The sequence below is a fragment of the Megalobrama amblycephala genome, linkage group LG8 (genome assembly GCF_018812025.1).
Source record: "Megalobrama amblycephala isolate DHTTF-2021 linkage group LG8, ASM1881202v1, whole genome shotgun sequence".
Taxonomy (NCBI): Eukaryota; Metazoa; Chordata; class Actinopteri; order Cypriniformes; family Xenocyprididae; genus Megalobrama; species Megalobrama amblycephala.
Window position 1 is genome coordinate 19,824,410 of NC_063051.1, and position 25,385 is coordinate 19,849,794.

At 36.6% G+C, this 25,385-nt stretch overlaps 3 protein-coding genes across 29 annotated transcripts in view; 2 read left to right on the top strand and 1 right to left on the bottom strand.

The window, feature by feature from the left end:
* Window positions 1–11,101, top strand: part of dock7 (dedicator of cytokinesis 7) — a 58,018-nt gene extending 46,917 nt beyond the window's left edge. For 16 of the 23 annotated variants that reach the window (XM_048199920.1, XM_048199923.1, XM_048199928.1 and 13 more), the window contains 7 exons: window positions 5,697–5,822; window positions 5,922–6,011; window positions 6,131–6,367; window positions 7,519–7,662; window positions 8,012–8,118; window positions 9,874–10,041; window positions 10,955–11,101. In XM_048199920.1, coding sequence (XP_048055877.1) covers window positions 5,697–5,822; window positions 5,922–6,011; window positions 6,131–6,367; window positions 7,519–7,662; window positions 8,012–8,118; window positions 9,874–10,041; window positions 10,955–10,997 — 915 coding nt within the window. In that variant the 3' untranslated portion in view covers window positions 10,998–11,101. Of the gene's footprint in view, window positions 1–5,687; window positions 5,823–5,921; window positions 6,012–6,130; window positions 6,368–7,518; window positions 7,663–8,011; window positions 8,119–9,873; window positions 10,042–10,812; window positions 10,833–10,954 lie in introns of all 23 variants that reach the window. The other 7 variants (XM_048199921.1, XM_048199931.1, XM_048199934.1 and 4 more) reach the window with 2 other exon arrangements.
* Window positions 11,102–11,446: 345 nt separating this feature from the next.
* Window positions 11,447–17,284, bottom strand: usp1 (ubiquitin specific peptidase 1). Of its 2 annotated transcripts, none has more exons than XM_048199950.1 (9): window positions 17,124–17,284; window positions 16,555–16,736; window positions 16,336–16,462; window positions 15,494–15,592; window positions 15,104–15,270; window positions 14,303–14,973; window positions 13,841–14,002; window positions 13,528–13,729; window positions 11,447–13,141 (listed from the first exon to the last, which is right to left on the bottom strand). In XM_048199950.1, exons 2-9 carry the CDS (start codon window positions 16,722–16,724, stop codon window positions 12,385–12,387), a joined length of 2,355 nt encoding a protein of 784 aa, XP_048055907.1. In that variant the 5' UTR covers window positions 16,725–16,736; window positions 17,124–17,284; the 3' UTR covers window positions 11,447–12,384. The 2 variants fall into 2 exon arrangements, with proteins under 2 accessions (XP_048055907.1, XP_048055909.1); XM_048199952.1 differs by lacking the exon at window positions 17,124–17,284 and adding an exon at window positions 16,818–17,014.
* A 113-nt stretch (window positions 17,285–17,397) lies between these two features.
* Window positions 17,398–25,385, top strand: part of kank4 (KN motif and ankyrin repeat domains 4) — a 57,278-nt gene continuing 49,290 nt past the window's right edge. For 3 of the 4 annotated variants that reach the window (XM_048199947.1, XM_048199945.1, XM_048199949.1), the window contains exons 1-4: window positions 17,398–17,567; window positions 17,667–17,716; window positions 17,870–17,950; window positions 19,007–19,679. The gene's annotated coding sequence lies outside the window, so the exon portion shown is untranslated. The remainder of the gene's footprint in view (window positions 17,568–17,666; window positions 17,717–17,869; window positions 17,951–19,006; window positions 19,680–25,385) is intronic. The other variant, XM_048199946.1, reaches the window with a different exon arrangement.

The window sequence follows — 25,385 nt, forward strand, 5'->3', positions numbered from 1 at the left end:
CAGTACGTTTGTGCGCCAATGCTGCATGCAAAGTCATTGCCTGAAAGGGCAACAAGGCAACAAGTTAGCTGCCGATGCTTTCATACGCAGCCCGAATTTACGACCGGATCACTGAGTCAGTGAGTTTAACTTGAGAACTTGATGAGTCAGATTTTTAAAGGTCCCGTTCTTCGTGATCCCATGTTTCAAACTTTAGTTAGTGTGTAATGTTGTTGTTAGAGTATAAATAAAATGTGTAAAATTTTAAAGCTCAAAGTTCAATGCCAAGCGAGATATTTTATTTAACAGAAGTCGCCTACATCGAACGGCCAGTTTGGACTACATCCCTCTACTTCCTTCTTTAATGACGTCACTAAAACAGTTTTTTGACTAACCTCCGCCCACAGGAATACACAAGAGTTGCGTTTGTAGAGTGTGTTTGTCGCCATGTCGTCGAAATGCTGTTATTTTCATCCTGCAGTCCAATCACCGGGTCTGATTCCGGCTCAAATTGATAGGGTAAAATTAAAGACATGTTTACAATAACACTGAGCGCATGCATCTCCACGTTATGGTAAGAGGCGTGACCTTTCCGGGCAAGATGCGCTAAGCTTCTGTTGAATCACAACACAGGAACCGCTGGCACAATCAGAACTCGTTACGTATTTCTGAAGGAGGGACTTCATAGAACAAGGAAGTCATCAGCCTGTTTTTATGACAGTGGAAACAGCGGTATACAGTTAAGTAAATTATGTGAAAAATACTGTGTTTTTTTACACGCGAAACATGAACACATGTTATATTGCACACTATAAACACAATCAAAGCTTCAAAAAAACACGAAAAACGGGACCTTTAAAGAAGTCATGTATATTATGTGAACGGGATCAACTGATTCATCACAAAAATCAGCCTCAAAAGAACATGTTGACATCACATATAGTTTTTGTTGCATTTGGAAGATTTGGAATAGAATCACATTTTTATGACACTTTAATGGTGTTTTTTCCCCCTCATTTTGGAGCTTGACAGCAACAGTCCTCATTTATTTTCATTATAGAGTGCAACAGTTGGGTTCCAGAAGTATAATCCCATTTATTTTCTCCATAGGAAAATGAATTTGTTAACTATAACCTAAGAGACTTTAAAGACAAACCTACGGTTGCAAATGGATGTCATATGCTTTTGTTGATATCATCAGTTAATTTTTTAACTTATTTTAATAAACAATCATGTTTAACAGCTGGATTCCTGTAATGTACAGTACAGTCCAAAAGTTTGGAACCACTAAGATTTTTAATGTTTTTAAAAGAAGTTTCGTCTGCTCATCAAGGCTACATTTATTTAATTAAAAATACAGTAAAAAACAGTAATAATGTGAAATATTATTACAATTTAAAATAACTGTTTTCTATTTGAATATATTTCACAAAGTAATTTATTCCTGTGATGGCAAAGCTGAATTTTCAGCATCATTACTCCAGTCTTCAGTGTCACATGATCCTTCAGAAATCATTCTAATATGCTGATCTGCTGCTCAAGAAACATTTAATGTGTACAATTGTACAAAATATTTGTGTACAATATTTTTTTTCAGGATTATTTGATGAATAGAAAGTTCAAAAGAACAGTGTTTATCTGAAATCTAATCTTTTGTAACATTATAAATGCCTTTACTACCACTTTTGATTGATTTAATGCATCCTTGCTGAATAAAAGTATTCATTTCTTTAATTTCTTTTCAAAAAAATAAAAATAAAAATTCTTACTGACCCCAAACTTTTGAACGGTAGTGTATAATGCTACAGAAGCTTTGTATTTCAGATAAATGCTGTTCTTTTGAACTTTCTATTCATCAAGGAATCCTGAAAAAAAAAAAGTACACAACTGTTTTCAACATTGAAAATAATCATAAATGTTTATTGAGCAGCAAATCAGCATATTAGAATGATTTCTGAAGGATCATGTGACACTGAAGACTGGAGTAACGATGCTGAAAATTCAGCTTTGCCATCACAGGAATAAATTACTTTGTCAAATATATTTCAATAGTACACAGTTATTTTAAATTGTAATAATATTTCACAATATTACTGTTTTTTACTGTATTTTTAATTAAATAAATGTAGCCTTGGTGAGCAGACGAAACTTCTTTTAAAAACATTAAAAATCTTAGTGGTTCCAAACTTTTGGACTGTACTGTAATTCAACCTGTAGCTGGTTGGTTTAGTTCGGGGCTTACAGTGTTTTAACAAAGTCAAGTTTTTTTTTTTTTTAATCCCTTTGGGAAAAATAAATGGGAAAATATTTCCGGGAACCATGGTTGCTGAAAAAGTGAACGGGCACTGTTGTGCTTTATATGGAAAATAGCAACCAGGATTGTCTTCAAAAATTCATCTTTAGTGTTCCACGGAAGAAAGAACGTCATACAGGTTTGGAATGACATGAGTGGGTAAACAATGACAGAATTCTCATATTTGGGGTATCTCTTTAACAAATGAAGAAGAACATGACTTAGGGACAGAAGCTTCTTAGAGAACATGCTATCAGAATTCTTGGTATCTTGGTAAATTATGCTTTTTTTCTCCTTCTAATGGGACATGTACTGGTGATCATCAGTTCAAAACACATATAATCATGTGCTGAAAGTGACATCCAAGTGACCTTCTCTTTTATATGGGCTTTTGTTTCATTGCAAACTAAATCGACCCCTGAGTTCTCATTTACAATTTGTTTGTATACGAGTATTAATCTTATTTTATTGATTAATGCATGGCAGCAACTCAACAAAACCTTCATATTTGCAGCATCACACCAGGAATGCACTGTCTCCTAACTGTCTATTTAATAAAGACCCTTTAGTGCACTTTTCACTGCCTGCTTCTTCCTCATTGCATGTTTTTTGTTGGGTTTTAGTCTTTTTGTGTGTTTGTGTGTGTGTGTTTTTTTTTTTTTTTTTTTTCTCTGTAATATATTGATTTATGGAGTTTGGTAGTATTGCTGTTTGTTTTGTGTGTACATGTTTTGTTAGTCTTTCAAAGAGTTTCCTGGTTTCCTGATTAAAATATGTTCTGTTCTCTCCTTTTTATTTCCCTGGTTGCTGACCCCTCCTCTTCCCACTTTAATTATTGTGTCTTGTGGTAAGTTTATAGTTTGAGGGTTTATTTCTGTAGCCTTTATGACAATCGCAATGAACCAGAGAGGGGCTGAACCATCTCAGACACCTGCTAACCAGGCCCACACGGAATCTGAATCCCAAAAACTCCAGATTCATCCGTCATTCACACCGTTTTTTCACTTCCTTACATGTTTATACATTATTTTGGATAGCTCCATTTTTCCATCTAGGGTTAGTGATAACTTATGATTTAATGAGTTTATAATCATTTTGAGCAGCTCTTTATAATCTGAACCAAAGAACATAGTTATGGTAGTATTTTTATTGTTACTTCATCAGGAACTTATGATGTGATATATTACACAAATTAACAGAATTATCATGGAAATTATTCTTTTTATTATTCAGGCATTTTGTTCTCTTGTTTTATTAGCGCAATCTGAGTATTGCTGTATGTTTGGTCTGCTTTGGTTCAGCCCTTATCTGCACCTGGTTGATACTTCACTTCCTGTGTGTAGAGCACTCAGACATGTTCCCGGCTTTGTACAAATACAAGCACCACTCTTTATTTTCTTACTGTGGGTTTATGGCCTACCCTGTTACTCAAGTACATACTAATTCTGACATTCTATTTCTATTGTCACACAGTAACTATTTCAGTCTGTCGTTCTGTATTAGGCTACAGCAGCACATTTACGTTCTCACAAGGAGCTTGCTACAATCTAAATGTTCTCTTTTGTTCCAATCTTTGTCTCTTCTTCGGAGTCCAGTCGTTCACTTACTGTTTAAGGACATCAGGTTTTCTCTGGTCTTCCTCCTGTTATGTCCACCTTTGCTAATACAGTTTTCAGAGAAAGGTCCCATTTTGTTTTGAACTGCTTCTTGCACCACTATCCAAAAGCTTGGCTCAGACTCATGTATTTTAATTAGATTTTGTGTCTGATATGGAGATGCTCACTTTCTTCTCAGCTACTACTTCCTAAAAAAAAAGATCAAATAAATAATAAATATTAAATATCCTGTTCAAAAGTTTGAGGTTGGCAAGCTTTTTAAAGTTTTTGAAAGAAGTCTCTTATGCTCACCAAGGCTGTTTATTTAATCAGAAATACAGTAAAAACTACAATTTTTAAATGACCGTTTTCTGTTTAACATATTTTATTATGCAATTCATTCCTGTGATGCAAAGCTGAGTTTTCAGCATCTTTACTCCAGTCTTCAGTTTCACATGATCCTTCAGAAATCATTCTTATGGACCAGTTGTTCAAAAGTAATCTGATCGGATTTCGGCCATTGGATTGGATCAAATCTTGAAAATGGGTTGTTCAAAAGGAAAAAGGGATTCTGAAATCAGATTAGATCACGGAATCCAATCCTAGTTTTAATCTGGATCAAACCTTCAGTTTGTGTTGGTCAAAACTTGTCAGTAGGATTTGGATAACTTTGATCCAAAAAAACAGGATTATCCTGATCCCAACAGGGGGTAGGATTTCAAGTTGGATTCCAGGAGGAAAATGTAGTAAAACTTTAAAACTGGTCAAAAAATTCAACATTTATATCATGTAATATACATACACATTTTTTTATTTTGCTCTTGATTAGTTTAACTGTTAAATAAAGTAGAAGTAGACATTAACCTACATATTTAGCCTTTCGGTAACCTACTGTAAAGTAAAAAAGATTTTGGTGCCATAAAACAATCCCCAAACAGCTGTAAATATCCAACAAAAATATTCTATTTAATTCAAAACCCATATTCTTTCTATCAACATGTCCCTTTAGGGGCTCCGTAGAGCACTGGTAATCTGGAAAAGTGTGTATCTGGATCAGGGTGATCCAATCCAATTTTTCTTTGAAAAACCAGCACAAAAGTAAGATGGATTACCTGATCCTGGATAGCAAAACATGGGATTTCCAAATCCAGATCATTCTGATCCAGATTAAACTTTTTGAACAACTGGACCAATATGATGATTTGGTGCTTACGAAACATGATATAGAAATCTTTTAATAACAAGATAATGTCTTTACTGTCACTTTTGATCAATTTAATACATCTTTGCTGAATAAATGCATCAATTCTTGCTGACCTCAAACTTTTGAATGGTAGTGTAAAATTGAGAAACTATATGGAATATTTGTAAAAAAAAAAAAAGGGCCACTTAGTAGTGAAGGGAAAAGGGATGGAAGCAAACTTTTGGCTTCTTTCTCAGAGGTTGCAAAATATCCTCAAATATGGTAGATGTTTATATTCTAATAACGATACTGTATTAGTGTCTGTGTTTTCCTGTATTTCTCTGTTATGATTGCATCACTATTTCCAGTGTTGAATGCAGGTTATTTATGTAAACATGTACCAGACAATGTTTACATTGCTGTTGCCACTTGATAACTTGCTGCCAAGAGAAAATGTTGTGTTTGCCTCATTGCACTTTACCTTTCTTTATGAGTAACTGTTTTAGAATATACAATATAGAAAATACACATCAACATGAGTATCAACAGGATTTATATTTCCATGTTATCTGGTATTTTGAAATGGTAACTTTAATTGACAACAGATTAGTAACTGACACATTTGTTTGTTTTTCAGGATGGAAAGCGAATGTTTGGCACCTATTTCAGAGTTGGATTTTACGGTTCTAAATTTGGTGACTTGGATGAGCAGGAGTTTGTATACAAAGAGCCAGCCATCACCAAACTAGCAGAAATCTCACATCGACTTGAGGTATTAGACACTTTTTGCTTCGGAATTGTTTGCATGGGTGCATTTTCACATGTTTTAGTAGATTTAAAAGTTATTGTCTTAATTCTGTCTTAATTCCAGAGTTTTTATGGTGAAAGGTTTGGTGAGGATCAAGTTGAAGTCATTAAAGATTCCAATCCAGTCGACAAGTGTAAATTGGACCCAAATAAGGTGCGTTTTCATGCCGTGTTATGGTGCAAAATGTGTGCCCCATTTTGTGATCAATAATAATTTTGTGGAAATTAAATAATACTTTGTACAGAGAATAACATCCCTTTTCTCTGACACAGGCCTTTATTCAGATCACATATGTTGAACCATATTTTGACACTTATGAAATGAAGGACCGCATCACTTACTTCGATAAGAACTACAACCTGCGCCGCTTCGTCTACTGCACGCCATTCACGCTCGATGGAAGAGCTCACGGTGACCTGCATGAACAGTTTAAACGAAAGACCATCCTCACTACCTCCCACGCTTTCCCCTACATCAAGACCCGCATCAACATCATCCACAAAGAGGAGGTAACTCGAACTCGCATGCTTTGTGAAAGCTTCTATAGGGATTCATGCTAGACTAAAATTATATGAAAACTATTGAGATCATTTGAATAGCTTATAGATTAAGAGCAAAGTACTTAATTTAGTACCATATGGTAATACTCAGTTATTTTAATATTATTCTGTAGTATTTATTTTGAATGAATTTTAACTTTTTTTTTTATTATTTCTTTGTTTTTAATATTTCTATTTAGCTTTATTTTTTGTTTTAATAATTTCAGTACTTTAGTACAACTTATTTTTTCAGTTCAGTAAGTTTAAGTTTATCTAATATTTTTATTTTATTTCAGCTTTATTTCAATTAACGAAAACCGTTTTTAATCGTTTCTGTTAACAGTAACAAAAATGGATGCCACAGTATTATTTGTAAGATTAAAAGTACACTATGTAACTTTTGGCCCTCTTGTGGTTAAAAACCAAACTGCATGCATTCTGCGGAAAAACATTGTTTTGGTTGTGCTTTGGCTCTGTGGGACTCTGTGGGTGACTATACCCATTAATAGTCATGGTACTTCCTTGAAAAAAAATTCCAGCACAGCCATAATGAAATGGCCCTTTACAATAGTTCATGCTTTACAAGGAACTCTGTTAGACAGCTACATATGGCAATTTATGTTCAATAAAAAAACCTTACCTTTTTAGTAATAATAACTCCATCTCCAAGTCGCTTTTACAAAATTTCAAATCCCTCAGTTCTCGCCGTCTCTGAAAAGCCAAGCCAATGTTGATTCTTGTTTTATTACGACTTACGAGTCCCGTCACGTTCTCTTTACAAGCAGACTCTCATCTGTTCAGCATTTCTTTTTTTTCTTTTTTTTTCTTTTTTTTAAATGGGCGATTTCCTGGAGGTTCAAGATTTAGTGTGCTCCATGTCAACCATTCTCACTCATGGTGACAGCTAATCTATGCCATTCCCACGCCATACATGAAAAACCATCCCGTCAGGTCTAAAATATAAATTCTCATAACAGGCTTACCATAGTGAATCAGAGTAAGACAAAAATATGTTTTGGAAGATTGATGATGTATTGACTTGTTTAAATTTTGTTAATTTTGAAAAAAAAAAAAAAAATGTAAATTTCAATACATATTTGCTTATAATATTTGCTTTTCAGATCATCTCCACGCCCATTGAAGTAGCCATTGAGGACATGCAGAAAAAGACACAGGAACTGGCCTTTGCCACACATCAGGACCCATCTGATGCCAAAATGCTGCAGATGGTTCTGCAGGGGTCTGTTGGCACCACTGTTAACCAGGTGACTCCTTGAGCCTATTCAGTTAATAATACATAACCAATATCATTGTCATTATCTTCTGGATTAATATATCGCATTGCCATGTAGTAGCTTAGTAGCTATTTATTTGATGAATGTAGTTACTTAAAATGAGATCTGAAGTCTTTCATTCTGGATACCTGATGGACATGAACTAAAACATTATTCACAACAAATTTATCAACAATAATTATATTTTTTTAGTTGTTTTTGTCTCATATGTCTATTAGTGCACAGCCAAGTATCAGTGCAAACTGTGTGATGGCCAGTGGTCAAGGGAGTAAATAATTTGAATGTTTCTAATCAATGCATGTATTGCATTTCTCTTTAGGGCCCTCTTGAGGTGGCCCAGGTGTTTCTGTCCGAGATCCCAAGCGATCCTAAACTCTACAGGCACCATAATAAACTACGACTGTGCTTCAAAGACTTCACCAAGAGGTTTGATTCCAGATGCTCAAACACTACATTTGCATGGACTGCAGTAGTCCAACTACTGACCCAAGTATTCCAATATATTAAAAACATATTAAAGACAACCTTTTGTATCACATCAATCAAGAAATACAGCATAGTACAGTGCACAGCATAAATGAGTACACCCCCTCTGAACAAATACAAAAGATGTATTTTCTTTATGAACACTAATACAGTTCATGGAAAGATGGCAAAACTTTAACTGTATTAAACATATACATAATAAAAACTGAGAAATGTCATTAATAGCCATAAAATTAAATTAAGGATTGCAGAAATTAGTACACCCTAGATTTAATTCAACAAATGTATAATTTTCTAGTACTTAGTATGCCCTCCATAATTTTGAATATACTGCTCTGACCCTTCTTGGCACGGAGTGTCACATCTGTCCTGTTTAACTCCTGGATGATGAGCTCCTTAAATGCCCTGATCTTTAATGGGGAGTGTTGCTCAACTCGTCTCTATAGAATCCCCCACAGGTGCTCAAGAGTGTTAAGATTGAGTGCAATACATGTCCACAGAAGGTTTTTCACCTTGGGAGAATGCATATACACATTGTCATGTTGAAAAAATTCCTAACAATGCAGGGAATGAGGAAAGGGTAACATCTTGTGTTTCAAGTTTGTGTATTAAATTACACAGTGGTGTGGGAATTCATGACAGCATTGATAAAGCACAACTCCCTTACACCTCAAGCACTCGTACATACATACGAGAGTATTGATTCCCAGAATCTATATTTTGTAAATATGGGCTTTGGAAATGGCTAACTGACTTTATTGTGCTTTGGCTACAGTAGGTAGTTCCAGTGAGAACAACAACCATGCATGTCATTTCTGCAGGCTGCACCTTACTCTGCGAGATAAACAGTCACTCTTTTCATCGCTTTTGCTGGCTCTGAGACACTCGCTTGGTATTTCTCCTGCTTTTTGTCTAGCAAAAAAATCCCTCATCACTAAATGAAAGCTTAAAATGAAGGCCTGGTTATTTCAGGGGCCTTGTCACAAGTCCATTGTTTTTGAATTTTACTGTTACTTTTGCTATATTTTCACACTTAAAACAATGATTTTGTAATCCTCTTGTACCACTGTCCTCTTTTGTGCTAAGAAATAAGTTTCCTGACAGTTCTCTCCCAAGTGGTTCCATTGTTGTCAGCAAGTCTGAGAATGATTCAGTGGGCTATATAACTCTTTTAATTGTCAAGAAATTACTTCTCTTTAAATGTGTTGGTTCAACATACTTACCTGTTGATCAGACATTGCCTTAAACTTACACCAGAAATGTTTTATTTCATTTTATTTAGTAACTTTTAGGAGAGTGTAGTCATTTTTGCTACACAACATTTTATCACCTTGATAAGAAAATCTTATTTTCCTGAATAATTTTGACATGCTTCTTTGGTAATTGATTAAGCAGACTTGCTGGAACATTATATCTCTAAAGAACTATAACATGTCTTCTAGTAATTGAGTAATTGCTGACTTTCAGAAGTTTCAGAGGGGGTGTACTCATTTATGCTGTGCACTGTATGTAAATGGGATGATTACATAGTATACTATAGATGATGCCATGAAATTGAACAATTATCCTAAAAATATGCCGGATAATTGCAGTCCATGTAAGGTTATATGGATGATGAAATAAGACAAATGTTATTTTAATTGTTAAATGGTAATAATAGAAATTGAAATTGTCTACATTCAATAACCTCCACAGGTGTGAAGATGCCCTTCGCAAAAATAAGAGTCTGATTGGTCCAGACCAGAAAGAGTATCAGAGGGAGCTAGAGAGGAACTACCACAGACTGAAAGAAGCTCTGCAGCCTCTCATTAACAGGAAGATCCCACAACTCTACAAACCTGTGTTACAGGTCAACTCACACAGGTCAGACAATAAAAATGTCAAATGTATATTTCACCTTGATAAACTAGCTTACTCCAGAAACTTGGTTTACCAAACTATGTTGTTTGAATGAATAACGGTGGGAGCTGCCCATTGCAGCTAGCATCTTTTAAAGGGATCGTTCACAAAAATGAAAACTCTGTAATCATTTACTCATCCTCAAGTTGTTCCAAACCTGTATACATTTGTTTGTTCTGCTGAACACAAAGGAATCTATTTGAGGAATATGGCAAACTGAACAGTTCTGGGGCACCATTGACTTGTATAGTATTTCTTTCCTACTATAGAAGTCAGTGGTGCCCCAAAGCAGCCTGGTTACAAACTTTCTTCAACAGAAAAAAGAAATGTATACAGGTTTGGAACAACTTGAGGTTGAGTAAATGATGACCAAATTTTCATTTTTGGTTGAACTATCCCTTTAAGACTTAGTATTTTATCAATGGGCCATTAATTATTTAGTATTACACCAAGTCCAAGGGTTCACTGTATAGCTCACAACATAAGTTCAGTTTGACGTATGAAAGCAAAATTAATTAAATGTACATCAAATATTGCGGAATGAATATGAATTGTGAATCAAAATCAAATTACAATCAGGAAATACCCAGTACCCAGTTCTGTTTAGTGAAATATAAACGCGTATCTATCTTCAGGCCACATACTCATAATGACTGACACAGGATTGTCCAGAAAGCTGGGTGGTGGGTGTTTAGGATGCATTTAACCTCTTTTTTTCCCCGCTTTAACAAGCAGCAAAAGGACGGCTTGACAAGGTAGCCAAGTTGTTTGAAAGGATGCTTTTTTAAATAATTTTGTGACCATTAATTCGACTTGTTTCCTCAGGAACATTTTTTCTTTCTTCTTTCATAACATTATGCTTTTCTTTTTCTTTCAGAGACTCTTTTAGCAGAATGAGCCTTCGCAAGCTAGACGTGTGAAGACCTGAAGAAATAAAAAACAAATGCAATTTTATTTATTTGTATATATCAAACTTCCTCACCACATCAGTGTTTCTGCCATAAAGAAAAAAAAAAAGTGTTAAGACGTTTGGTACATCATTCCAATTTTGTATTAGTTTACAAACTGGCCTGTTACATGATCATAAGAACTGATGGTGAATTTACATACAATGTGTCAAACCTATATTCAATTCCTGTGTGCACTTTTTAATTTAAACTTTTTTTTTTTTTACTTCATGTGTATTTTTAATAGTCATGGTACAACTTAAGAGTTTATTTAATCCTCATGGAAAAAGCAAAAAAGTGATGATTTTTTTTTTCAGCATTATGTAGTTTTATGTACCTTTTGTTTACTTTAAATATTTTACTAAATAAACAACTAATAGTCATTCCAGTGTGGTGTTAAAGAAACTGTGCACCAAAAGACATTTTTATATGCTGGTGTTTTAATATGGTAAATGAGAATCTACATAACCAATAATAGAAAATATTATAATTTCTGCTCCCTCCTCAAAATATACAACAGAATGCCATGTAGTATTAGAGATTCTCCATGAATTATTTTATTACTCATAGAGATCTAACTGTAATGGCAGGGCCAGCTCACAACATAGAAAAAGGAGAAAAGCTTCTTAGACTGGACTGAGGTATGGCTGAAAAACTAGAAAAATAGGTCACTTTATACCTGTGGTCATTTATAGGCAATTAATACACTCTGTATTTTCAAGATCAACTACTGAACTAAATTTGATTCTCTGTGTGCAAATAATCAAATACTAGATCATAACTGCAGCAGGGAACAAAACATCGCCTGTGCCTTCTAGTATCAAAAATTAAGAGACTAATGTGAAATCTACTTTGGATTTGTAAGCTATTAATAATACCCTCCAAAACAGGGATGTCAAAATGCAAATTCATACTTGAGACAAAACCCAAAAAAGCAAGGATAATTGAACTTTTAAAAAAATATAAAATATCAGTGCACAAGAAAATCATGTTTGTGCCATCCATTACAGCTTCTAGGGAATGTTTGAAAGTACAGGAAAACTGTCACATGCACTACTATAAGTGCCAAGGTGCGTTTGCATGAGGGTCACAAAAGAGCACATGACATAGACTCACTGAACAAGAGAAAAGAGCAAAGTACAAAAACAGTAAAAGAGAGGGGGAAAAGTGGCAACAAATGTCATGGCCTTGAAAGTTTTACATCAGCTTTCCACTGACACTTGTTACACAAACGTATGTATAAACTATTAACACATCCTGACTTGCTTTTCCATTTACCTGCAGACGTACTTTCATAGTCCATGTCTTAACAGTAAAACTTCATAAACTGTGATGAATTCCCATATCCAATCACCTATTTTTACTGAGAGACTCTCTTGTAGAAGAGCAGGTAGGGCGTAGAGGTGGAGCACGTCTCAGGAGAACAGGCTCGGAGGAAGTCCTCTTCTTCAAAGAGTCTTACTTCGGAGTCATCAAACAGCATCCACTTTCCCTCAAAGTCCAAAAGGTTTCGCAGAGCGAGGTCAAAACTCACCGGGGTCTCGTCACCCATAGCATCAGCTCCCTCTTCCTCATTCTCTTTCTTCACAGCGTTTTGAAGCAGAGTATTGCTGGCACGACTGGCCAAGCTGGTAGCCTTCTCTGGATTGGTTTGCTTGCTGTTGCTGAGCTCATAACTGGTGACGCTCCTCTGTCCCCCTAAAAGCCCAACACCCTCGGAGCACCTCTTTCCTCCTGCTTTGCTGGACATGCTAGTTGCGCTGGCTCTGGCCACATTGCGCCCCCTGCCGGGCAAGCTGAAAGACACCTCACCATCGTCGTAATCTGTTTGAGGGGCCTCCTCTTTCTTCTGTTTCGTGTCTTCCTCTCGGTCTCGATCTTGCTCTTCATCCTGAGGTTGAGGCCTGAGATTGGTTTGATGGAGATCCATCATGCGGATGTAAGTGGTGTAGTGACCGCTGCTGATGGTCACTCCGCTGTGCATGACCACGGCGAAGAGCTCGTAGTGATGGCTCTGGTCTGGAGAATCAGGCTGAGTGCACCACTCGTGCAGTGAAAGTTTGAGAGGGGTCTGCAGAGGTGTGTTCACCTTGGAAAGGCCAGCATAAGGGTCCATCCTGTTAAAAAGTTAAGAATTAATTTTATCGTACCAACTGCTCAATGTACATTGATGATAACTTTAACAAGACTGAATAAAATGTTTTATTTGTGTCTACTTTTACTTTTTTTTGCTGTGTGTGATTTTAATTACTTCTTGTAAGCAAGCTTTAAGAGCAAGGTGACACTTTTTGAATGCCTTGAGTCCTAATGTTTACAGTATTTTTTTCTGCTGAAACATCAAAAAAAGTCAAAATTGGAATAATTATTTTTTTCCTTGTTTTTGATGTAACACACGAGAAAAGAAATGCAGTAAGAGACTCGTGGGAGAACTTCACTGTGCCCTTCAGGGCTTTGGTGGTTGAAAGATAGGAACTAAGCTCTAAAATCAACACAGGATACATACTCTGAGCCATTGGCAGCAAAGCATTTCAGGTGGATTGTTATGACTTCTGGTGTTTTGTCAAACAGAAGACTTCTCTCAGCTTCGGTGTAGTGATGACAGGTCTCACAGAAATATTTATCTTCACCCACTATCCGCTCAACAGATGCAAATTGAGATATGGCCCACTTTAGTGTTTTCAGCTCAGGCTTGGGATCTGGAGAAACTGAAAAGGAAGGATACAGTTATAAAAATATGAAATGTTTTAACCAGCATCAGAGAGTGTTGACTGATGGACACAAGCACAGATGGATTTAAGTACATTCAATGTACTCACTTTCAGAACTGGAGTCAGAGGTGGTCTCGTCCTCTTGCACAGGTACGCTGATATCTTGAAAGTCCTCTCTCCTCTCTGTGAAACACTCACATTCCAGGCAACGTGTCCGCAGCACCAGCTGACCCTGGAACATCCACTTCAGCACATCCAGGCCTGATCGCTCTAATTATACAAGGCAATGTTTGTAGTTACTGATCACCAATTATTTTTTTACAAAAAGTGACATTTTTATAATTTGTTTATACATTTTTAACCATAATTTTTCTCCCAACTGAAATGTCCATCTTAAATGTACAGATGACTAATTTGTCAGTGAATATTCCAGATTTTCTGTTTTCAAATAATATGGAAAATAAATATTTAAATGTTGCCATTTTTGTACATCATCTTTGCCATCCATCAATTGTATAATTTAAAAAAAATCTGGATAGGAGATAGCATTTGATCACAAAAGATAGTTACCTTCATTCTTTCCCAGACTCTGTTTAACTTCTTGAGTTCTGCTCTCATTCTCAGAGGCTTCCTTTTCCTCCTTCTCTTGGGCACTACAATCTGATTTCTCCTTGGTTTCCCCTCTCCCTCCTACATGTGAAGTAATTCGTCCCATGCTGCGGAACTTCGAGAATATACTAGGCTGCTTCCCAGATGGTTTCAACCAGCCCAGCTTCCCTCTCCTTGTCCTCTTTCCCACCTCTTTGGGAGGACTATCATTCTTCTCTTCCTCTGTGGTGCTCCCTATGTCCTTCTCTTGCTCCTTTTCCTCTCGCTCTTCTGCTCCATTCCGGTGGTTAGTATCCGAACTCTCTGTGGATATGTCACTGGAGGACTTGCGTTTAGAGCGGGTCATAGGCATGTTTTCCTCATTTTTCTTTGACTTGCTTTGAGATTTTGGCTTCTTCTTGGCATTGCCTGCTTCTGTGTCGCTCTTTCTCTTTCCACTCAGCTGACCGTCAGAGCTCCCATCATCCTCGTGGGTAGTCTCCCCCGTTCCATTGCTCATTGCGCTGTCCTTCTGGTTGTCTGTTTGTTCTTTTTTGATAGTGTCACATGCCTCCTGGATACTTGCAAGGATGCACTGCAGTACCTCCTGTGCATCATGTTGTAAGTAACCCTCATACATTGGATTGAGCTGCCTGAAGAAGAGAAATTGAACAGGTTTGTTTGGAAACTCATTAAAGGCAAGGGGACAGTGGCAAGTTAAACTCAGTAAGAGGTTTAAATGTCTTTTCAATGTTGTTAAATGACACTGGCCCACAGGATTACCTGAGCGTGTTAAGCAGCTTGCGGGGTGGTGTGGCAAGCTCTCCGTCGCTGTATTTTTCAGGGTTAAGCAGGAAGCTGGATTGCAGCTGTTCCACAGAAGAGATGAGGCTGTGGAAACTGCCCAGCAGCTCCATGGGAACAGGTAGGGTGTTCTCTCCAGAGTCCTCCTGATAACATAAAACATGTGAGGTTTATTGCAATCAATCATAGTCAAGGCAGCAATATTAATATGATACAAAAATTCTGTACATTTACCCAAATGATCCAATTACCAGATGACAAATTTAGATATATTTTTTTCTAAATTAAATCTATTTGTACTAATATTTGTTTATATGCACAAGCAATGCAAAGTAAAATATCTCTTGAAAGATGAAATTTGAAACCAACCTCATTTTTGGCACCATCTTCTTGCTGTCTGTCTTTCAGCTTTGCCAAATGACACAAAGATTTGATGGCCTCTTTAAAACCGGGACAGTAATATAAGACCTGAAATTTGTAAGAGGGGTGAACTGATTAATTAGATCCAAACTACTATAACATTGATATGCAGATATTTAAGGCAAAACACCACAGGCAAAACCAGCAATTTTGAGATTTCGGGCTATTTTGCTTTCATGACATATCTTCTTTCAGACTGGTGAAAACATCCAAAATACACATTTAAGCATTTATTTTATTACACTTTATCTACATGCATCATTCATCATTCTGCAGATTTCAATACAATTATATTTATCTTAAATGCTGTTTTTTCAAAATGATTCCCCCCCACTCCCCTCTCCACTACAGTAGCAATGTTAATATATAATTCACCTGATTTATATAACATTTATAATATTTTATCCCTTATATATATTTATGGCTGTTGAAAGTATTTCTGACTTATTGAGTGATAAAAAGAGAGCCAAAATCCCCTTTGTAAAAACCTTTTCCTCTAATGTAAACAAAATGAAACAATTTTGAACCTGGCTTTATCTAAAGTTCAGATTTCTGTTCTGGAAATATATGGAAATGTATGCATATTTAATTAGATAATGGTTCACTTGCATATTTAAACATTTCAGAAAACACAATACGAAACAACTGTCTTATTGTAATGTGATTAATCAACATGTAAAAGTATGGTGACCTATTAGTTTTTTTTTTTTACCCTAATCATCTGTGGTATCTTGCCTTAAGAACAGAGTGTTATGAATAAAACAGATTAGTAAGCAAGCTGAACAGCATACCTGAAGGATGCTGTTCAGATAGCAGGTGTTCCCCAAATTATTAAGCCCTACAAAGGGCACCAGGCTTTCATGCTTCTCACAAGTAAGAGGAGATGAAGGGCAAGGCATTGGCACAACCTGATCATGACTTAAGGGGGAAAGTGGGAACAGTTAGGAAAAATAATATGTTATTTCTTTAACATAATTCATATTTGATAGCACTGTAACAACATGCCATACTTAGTAGTCTCTTCTGGTTCAGCGGTACTGCTGTCTTCTGCTGGGGCCTCTGAGAAGTCCAAGGCTCGTTTGGTGTCCTTCTTCTGGAAGAATTTCAGAGAGAGTTTGCTTTTCTTTACAGGACTGCCCGCTGCAGCCACCACTCCACCTTCACTATGCAGCCCGGGCATTTTAACCAGTCACTAAAGAAGATAAAAGAGAAAGTAAAGCGAATGTCAAAAACGAAACGCACTCACTCAAAATGTTCAAGATAAGCCACGAACCGCGTGAGAACCTTGGGATCAGATGTGCCCTAGAAAGTACTAGAAGCATGTTCTGTTACGAATATTACTTCATCTATCAACTTTTTATTTTTATAGAGAATCGTTTAATGTTTAATATTCGTGCCATATTGTCACATAGACTCGTAGTTTGATCATTATTAATTCATATATATGAAGACGCATATAACGTTATAGCAGTGTGGCTAACTGAGTAGCCGCCCAGCCCACACAACATGCACGTTTCATTTTTTCAAGAGTACTTCAGAATTACGTAACAAGAAATAAAACTACATTTAATCGTCTTACCTAATGAGTCCTATTATTCATACGTTACATTTTCGCAAAAAACAACCCAAAATACGCAGTTTCGTTTTGAGTATAAACAACTTGACAAGCGCGCCTTCTGTAGAACTTGGCGCTTTTTCCACGACTGAGACTCCCCTGCTTCTGCCTGAACAAAAGGAGATGGTCGAATAAATTGTGTGTGATTAAAAAAAATGAGCGCCGCGCAAATATAACGATTTAAGTATTTTTCTTTGTAAAAATATTTATATTTTTCAATACCATGTATAAAAATCTAAATCATTTTGCTGGCGTCATGTTGGACTACCACATCGTTTTGCTATTTTAAGCCGATCTGAGATCAGTAATTTGCGGGTTTGTAAATGTGTTGCGGCTGGAGTTTGTGAACAGGAGGCTGAATCAGGATCAGCTTAAAAAAGGAAGCTTCACAGGTAACCGTCTGCGATGGTAAATACATTTTCTTTTTGTAAAATATTTTAAATTGCAGTGTTTTTTTAAGGATCATCCTAACTGCATGTCTTTGTATGTTAATTTTAATGTATTTAGGGCGCAGCCAACATATAGGATACTCTTATTCATATGCCAAATTTAAAAACGTGAGTTGCAAGAAATTGTAAGATACATCTTAGCCAAAACATTAAATGAAATACAATTTTAACAAAACAAATATAAATAAATAAAATATATTAGATTTCAGTTTGCTTAAAGAAAAATGCTAAAATAACATTTTTTTTTCTTACTAAATGTAGGCATACAAAAGTATTTTTTACCTTTCACCAGCAGATGGACATCAAGAGCAATGCATGAGGAACGCAAACTGGGACATTCAAGTAACCATCTACATCTACAGATACTTATCTGGTTTCCATAATCATATTGTAGCCTGTGTTTCTGTGAGATACATATTTTGACAAATAGCATGAAGATAAACTTTCCCCCCAACATTAAAATTTTATTTAAAATGTATATAATTATGCATTTAATGAACTGTTTATATTACGTGGGAATGTGTAAGCAGTAATGGATGCTGTAATGGTCACTTATTTTGATTTTTCAGTAGCCTGTTTAATAATGTTTTTGTAGTATGTAGTCATGTGATGTGACAAATTAAATGTTAAAGTTATATTAAGAGGTCAAAACACTGCATGCAAGAAAATGCTGTGTCGAATAGTGTTATGGAGTAGGCTATAGACCTTTACACAACAGGACAGTGTACATATTATATAGAGGCATCTAATTTGCAGATGTGCTTAAGGAGGCTAATCTCAAACACCTTCAACTCACATCAGCATCTGCTGATCATTTGCATCTGTTTGCTTACCAAGATCTCCCTTGTCAGGAAAATGTATGAGGAAGGCAAAAACAACATTGTTTTCTTTTGTGTTAGTGCATCTGAATGCACCTCTATGTAGATTAGGCTAGTTGTCATAACGGCTATATATCAGTAACCACACGCATTCAGGCAATTCTTCAAATACAATTGTCAATTGTGGTTGAACTGTTTTTATGACAAGAATATTTGAGGTTGAAGTTGTCACATGTGTGTAATATCTTGCAATTTTATGCAATGTATTATTAAATGGCTTAAAATTAATGTAATAATTTATAATAATAATTATTATTTATAATTATAATGCCATATAAATATATATTTTAATGTAATAATTTATAATTATTACAAAAATGTATATATATACCTTTATATTTTTTTATGTTTAACAATCGTTTTTCCATTAAAATTTACAAAAACTACTCCAATAACATTATGCATTAATATAATGCATAATAAAATGCAATAAATATCCACTGGAGTGTGACAATCTGTGCTTACAATGTAAATGTAAGTAAAAACCTGAAGAAATGCACCTCTTTTCATTCCCCTACAGTGTTAACCATGAAGCCTTGTAGAATGCAGTTACTGTCAGTGGCAAAACAGCCCTGGGAAGAAGCTTTTGAGTTTGGAAATGCGGAGAAATAGACCAGCGCGCTCAAAGAATGAGAGGCATGTCCTGCACTCTTTCAGCCCCAGCTGAGCGGTGTGCTGTTTTTTAAATCACTTTTCCACACTAAACCTCAGTGTTAGTGACATACACACCGGCTGGATCACACACACAGATGGTGTCAGTTTTTGATGCAGAGCTCAAGCAGCATATAGGCAATATGGCTAAACACAAGTTTAATCTTGTAGCAGCCATGCTGTACTACTTTAATCCTATAGCATTTGAATATGATGGGGAAGCTGGATGGGGGGTGTAGGCAACTGATGTGTGTGTGCTCGTGTGTGTGACCCTCCGACTGCCATTGGATGAGCTCTGTGGGAAGGGGTGTGTTCAGGCTCACAGTATAGCGCTTGTTATGAGAGCCTTCTGCCGTCCCCTTCCACAAACCTCAATAACAACAGTATCGCAGCCTGTGAGTGTGTGTGTGTGTAGGGGAGTGAGGAGTGCCTCTACCGCCGTTGCAGCTGGTTGCGGCTTCCTCCCTGTGCTGGATTTCCTTGAAGGTCTGCCTCACCTCTGCAGTGCCTAGGAAGAAAATAAGGGTCCCCCAGAGACTGAGGTAAGTGATGTGAGATAATGCATTCCTCCTCTGTCAGCTTCATTATTCAACTTTTCTCATGTTTACCTTTGGAAAATGCAGCACACCTCTACAGATCCCACCCACCCTTCCTTAAATCCACCCTTTTCATTTCTTGTTGAGCATTTCAGGCAGCCTGTGTGCTGATTTTTCTAGTAATAATTAAAATTTTAGATTGGTTGTCCAGAAAGTAGATCCTTCATTGCAGACATGGCTATATTTGTAGTGAGCTGGCCACCTTGACAGCATTTCTGGCCATTATTAATGCTGTCTAGGTGGGAAGCCCATGTCTCATTGCACAAATAGTCTCATCTCGCGCTTGGTTGTGCTGTTTCAGTTTACCTCCCCGCTGGGTTGTCGTAATGTCGACCAGCTGGCTGTTACTATGTGTCAATCTGGCAGAGATGCGAGACCGTTTGATCGTGCCGTAGTGCAGCACTGCGCTCGTGACGCTGGGCTGCTAGAGCTCGCGCGTCTGCAGTCAATAGCTCAGGCTTGGTTATTTCGCGATGGAGGCTGGCTCATTTTGCCTTCCAGAGACGGTGAGCTCAGCTGGTCGAGATCTCTCTAATATCCCGCGATGCCCGAGGCGAGATCCTAGATGTCATGTAGAAAGGTTCCCTGTTTGATTCGTGTGCTGAGCGCGCTTTCTTTGCCAGTTTCATTCCCAACCGAGAAAGCGTTTTTTTAATTCAGATGCTATGGGTTGGTCACTGTGCATATATTTGCACACAACACAGGTAGCTTTATTAAGCAGTGCGTTTTCTAAACTGCACGTTGACTGTAGCTACACGATTTGCTTATTTGGCATTGCCATGATGACTGGGAAAGTGTCCCCAATTAACCTGAATTCACCTTAAATCAGTTTATGCAGGAACAAAACTGATATTGATATGAAAAAATAAAATAAAACAAAAATAAGTCTCATTACAGTGTAGGCTACAGACAGTCTTTGCCTTTATGGGGCGTTTGGAGTAGGGGGTCAAATCCCCCTAATTAAGGCCTGTACGCCAACAAACAACCGGTTTGGGGTTTTCATGGGTTTTAAAAGTTTAAATAAAAGTAAAAGTTAGATAATAATTTAGTCACTGCACATGTTTTGAGCTGTCGCCAAATAGACACTAATAACGAACAGGCCCGCGTTCCTCACATGAGGTAACGATCCTACACTTCTGGGGGCCCTAAGCAAAACTTTGTGAAGGGGCCCCTGCCAGTGCATTCTTAAAAAACCCAAATTTTTATAATCTTTATTATAGCTAATGGGATTTAAATATCAAAGAAACAAACTGCAAGTTATGAAAAACGTATATAAATATGTAAAGGGAAACCCACGTTAAAACACGTTAAATTGTCAGTAAAAACAATTAAAGGGTTAGTTCACCCATAAATGAAATTAATGTCATTTGTTACCCTTAGGCCGTTACACACCCGTAAGACCTTCGTTCATCTTTGGAACACAAATTAAGATATTTTTGTTGAAATCCGATGGCTCAGTGAGGCCTTTATAGCCAGCAATGACATTTCCTCTCTCAAGATCCATAAAGTTACTAAAAACATATTTAAAACAGTTCATGTGAGTACAGTGGTTCAATATTAATATTATAAAGCGACAAGAGTATTTTTGGTACACCAAAAAAAAACAAAAAAACGACTTACATAGTGATGGCCGATTTCAAAACACTGCTTTATGAAGCTTCTACACGTTATGAATCTTTTGTGTCGGATCATGATCAATTGTTAAACAATGGTGTTTGTTTATATAAGATATAATTATAATAAAAAATGTCCAAAGTGTTGATGTGCCCCCCCTCTCTGCATCCTGGTGAGCCCATATGACTGACATACTCTGCACCCGCCATAAGGACTCCTCTGATCAGTTTATTATATAGCAGATTTTATGTGCTAATGGTGTCAAATTACAATTTGTGTTACGCAACAGGGACTTCGTCAGATTGCTTGTTAAAAATGATCATAGTTTACCAAAGTTAAAGAAGAAAGATGAAATTCCTTGTCAACCCCCTTGAAAGCCATTGTATAATTGGCTCACTGCCTTTCTTTGCACATGTAATGTCTGCCTGGTTGCCTACAGGCTGTTTGATGTTCTCAGGAATGCAGAGGTACATTAAACATGTGACCTAAGGGCCACCCAGGAGCTCTGACTCCCTAAAGATTAATTTGCCATCATTCTAGGACTGCAGAAATACTGAGCCTTTCTATGTGATTTTGCTTTCTATGTAATTTTGCTATCTATCTATCTATCTATCTATCTATCTATCTATCTATCTATCTATCTATCTATGCACATATTTAATTATTTAAAAGTAATAGTAATTATAAGATAGATTTTCATAATATTTAGGTTTTATGTTTATTCATGCATGCATTTATTTATTTCATTATTCTCATCTTAAAGTAAATTCTTAAACCTAGGGGACATTTATTAAAGAAATACACAGACATGTCTTTGCTCTTGTGATCAGTCATGTGGGGTTCTTGCACCAGTGACTGTAATTCCATTGCCTGGTTGATCTCTGAAACAGGCTCTTAATGGAAACAACAGAGAGACATATTGGGGTACTTTAAATCTACCAAAGTCTCTTGAATATTGCTGTTATGCTAAAATGGTCGTATTGTATGTTTCTTAGTTTCTTGGATGTCTGAAGTGGTGGGCATGAGAGAGCTCGTTGTGGATGTTATGGAATTTGGCATAGAGAGGTCTCTTGGGGCTACACATGTGAGGCTCTGTGGGGGCGATTCCTTGTCCATTGTTTTCTGCTGAAGGACATTTCTCACAGAACGGAGATGGAAACAATGGCTAATATAATATGCAATCTGCTCCTGCCCTTTAAATGTATTCCTCATATGTGCATAATAGAAAAAAATAGTAAGAGACAATGTGGACACAGAAGGATCTGTCTGAGAGCTACTCAAAGGAAAATCTTCTGACAAGTGAATTGTAGTTGTAGATTGGCCATGGATCTCATTCTCATAAATGAAACTTTGATTTGTATAAAAACCACAAGAGTTGATCAGACGTTAACTGTTATTGTGTTTTCATGTGAGGAAATCCCTGAGGGTCCAGTGGATGTGACTATGTAGACGGTAGAAACCTCAAAGAGGCCTGATGTCTGTTTCGCACCAGATTGTTTTGTTTAGCATATAAAACTCATTATAAAGGTATAGTTCACCCACAAATGAATATCCTGTCATCATTTACACGTTTTTGAAACCTGTAAGAGTTTCTTTTTACTTCTTTCTATACAATGAAAGCAAATGTCAAGCAAGATTTTCAAGGGAAGATTTTCAATGAATGATGACTTTCAGTCTGTTACTCGCACAAAGCTGTCATATGACTTTAAAAGACTTGGAATATAATGCATGCGATTTACAGACATTTCTATGATGCTTTTGCTTTTTTGAGTTTGACAGTCCCTGTTCCCCATATACTTGGAAGAGAACAATGTGAATGTATTTTGACATATTTCAAAGCACATTTTGAGTCCCAAAGAAGACAGCTACCATTCAAATGTTTGTGGTCAGTAAGGTTTTTTTTTTAATTAATAAAAAGTGACTGTAATTTTTTTATGAAATGCTGTTCATTTCAATGTTCTATTGATCAAAGAATCATGAAAAAATTTATAATTTCCACAAAAATATTAAGTAGCAGAACTGTTTTCAACTAAGATAATTTTTCCTTGAGGACCAAATCAGCATATTTGAATAATTTCTGAAGGATCATTTGACACTGAATGGCTGCTGATAATACTGTTTTACAGTATTCATACTCAAATAAATGCTGTCTTGCTGAGCAAGAGACTTATTTCAAAAACATTTGTTTTTTAAATCCTACCCACCCCAGTCTTTTGAATGGTAGTGTAAAGTGGACTGACTCTGCATTGAGAGCTGAGAGATTGTGTGGAATTGGGAGGTTGTAGATGTTAAACTGTGAGCTATCATCCTATTTCTTCTTGCTGTCTATCAGTGAAGGCAGTACATATGGTTTGCATTGAGAGTTAGGAATGTAAATAAGCTTTGCATATCAGTGAATCGAGAACAATATCAGTAAATCAGTTCCACTGTGAGCATAAGTACCCGTGTGCTGACATGTGTAAAAGTGCATGTGAATGTTCAAAGACAAATGCTGGGTTTTAAGTATGTTCTTGTAGTTGATCTCTTGAACAAATTTTCATTTCAATTGATGGGATCTATCCAGGCACATACTGTCTTCACATTGTGTCCTAGACCACATGGGCCTTTGGGTTGCACTAAATTCCCATAACACCATTTTTTTTTTTTAAGTCTGACAGCTCCGCAGCTTCTATAGACTCATGGGATAGCAGATTGTCTACTGGTTGCGAACTCTCAGCAGATGCAGTGTGTCATCTGGGTATTTTTTGCCTACTGTATGATAAATTCTGATAATGAATACTGAATATTTAGACATGATTCTTTTTGCATACAGTGTTGCAGAAGAGCAAATGCATGTTGTATTTCCCACATCTTCAGCTGTACACAGTCTTCAGATAGAGAAGCTTGGAGGTCTACACAGATGCTGAATGGAGGAGTTGAAACATTCTGACTTCTTTAGGCAATAATTTCTGTTTGTGTCTGCGTTTGCATGTTTTTGTCTGAATTCTTTTCTGTTTTAAGCAATAAAAAGACACTTGCGCAACTGACAAAACATAGTTTTCCTACATATTTCATGGTCATTTCATGACAATTTGTCAGAAAGATTTAAACTTTGGATTAGAAAGACACAATTAGTGCTACATGAGTTGGGTTTTCATTTGCGTTCACATTTGCACAGCTTGGGCTGCATATAGAGGTCTTTATAGATATGATCTGTCACATACTATGAAATCTTCTGAGGATGGGGGTTTGTCTGTTGCCTTCCTTACACTCTCAGATATGCAGTGACATCAGCAGTCTCCAGGAGAGAGCTAATGGAGCTGTACGGAACATGTGATTTTCTTTTAGTTATTCCACAAGTTTTGATGCATATCTTCTTATCTTGAATCCATGACTAGCACTCCTTTAGTTTCCTTTGTCATGATTTATTTTCCAAGTCAACAAAGAATCGCATTTCACATACAGTCTTCTTACATCATAATCCGCTTGTGAAATAAGAAAGAAGAGTGTACAGATAAAGAAAGAATAAAGAATACATTGAACAACCTTCTTACAAATGCAGAGATATTAGTATGCACATCCTGATGCTGTGTGTAGAAACAGCCCTGTTAGAGCCGTACTATTTCTCAGTGGGCGCCAATAATGTATCCAGACTGTTGGGGGGTGTAGTAGTGTCAGAGATGTAGGTCATATGTAAATATGTTTTTAAGTAATCCTTTTTTATTAATGCCCTGTCTGGCACCAAGCCTCTCTGTATACGTCTTTGTTATGAGAGTATGTAACCTAGTAAATGCTGGCATGCTGGCAACAACCAGAAACTAAAGCTTTGTTACAGATGTTATGAGCTTTCATATTGTCAGATGTTTAAAGCTTCTTGTCAGACAATTTGCCGCTTGCCAACATAGTAGATTTGTCAGTTATGAGGTGTTGAATATTAATATGAATGATGAAGGTCTGTTGCTGTGTTGCTATGTTGCATCTTACAGCTGTTTCTTATTTAGTTTGTCTTTGATGTCTACACCTGCTGCTTGTATTTATGAGGGAGGAACGGGTTATTGG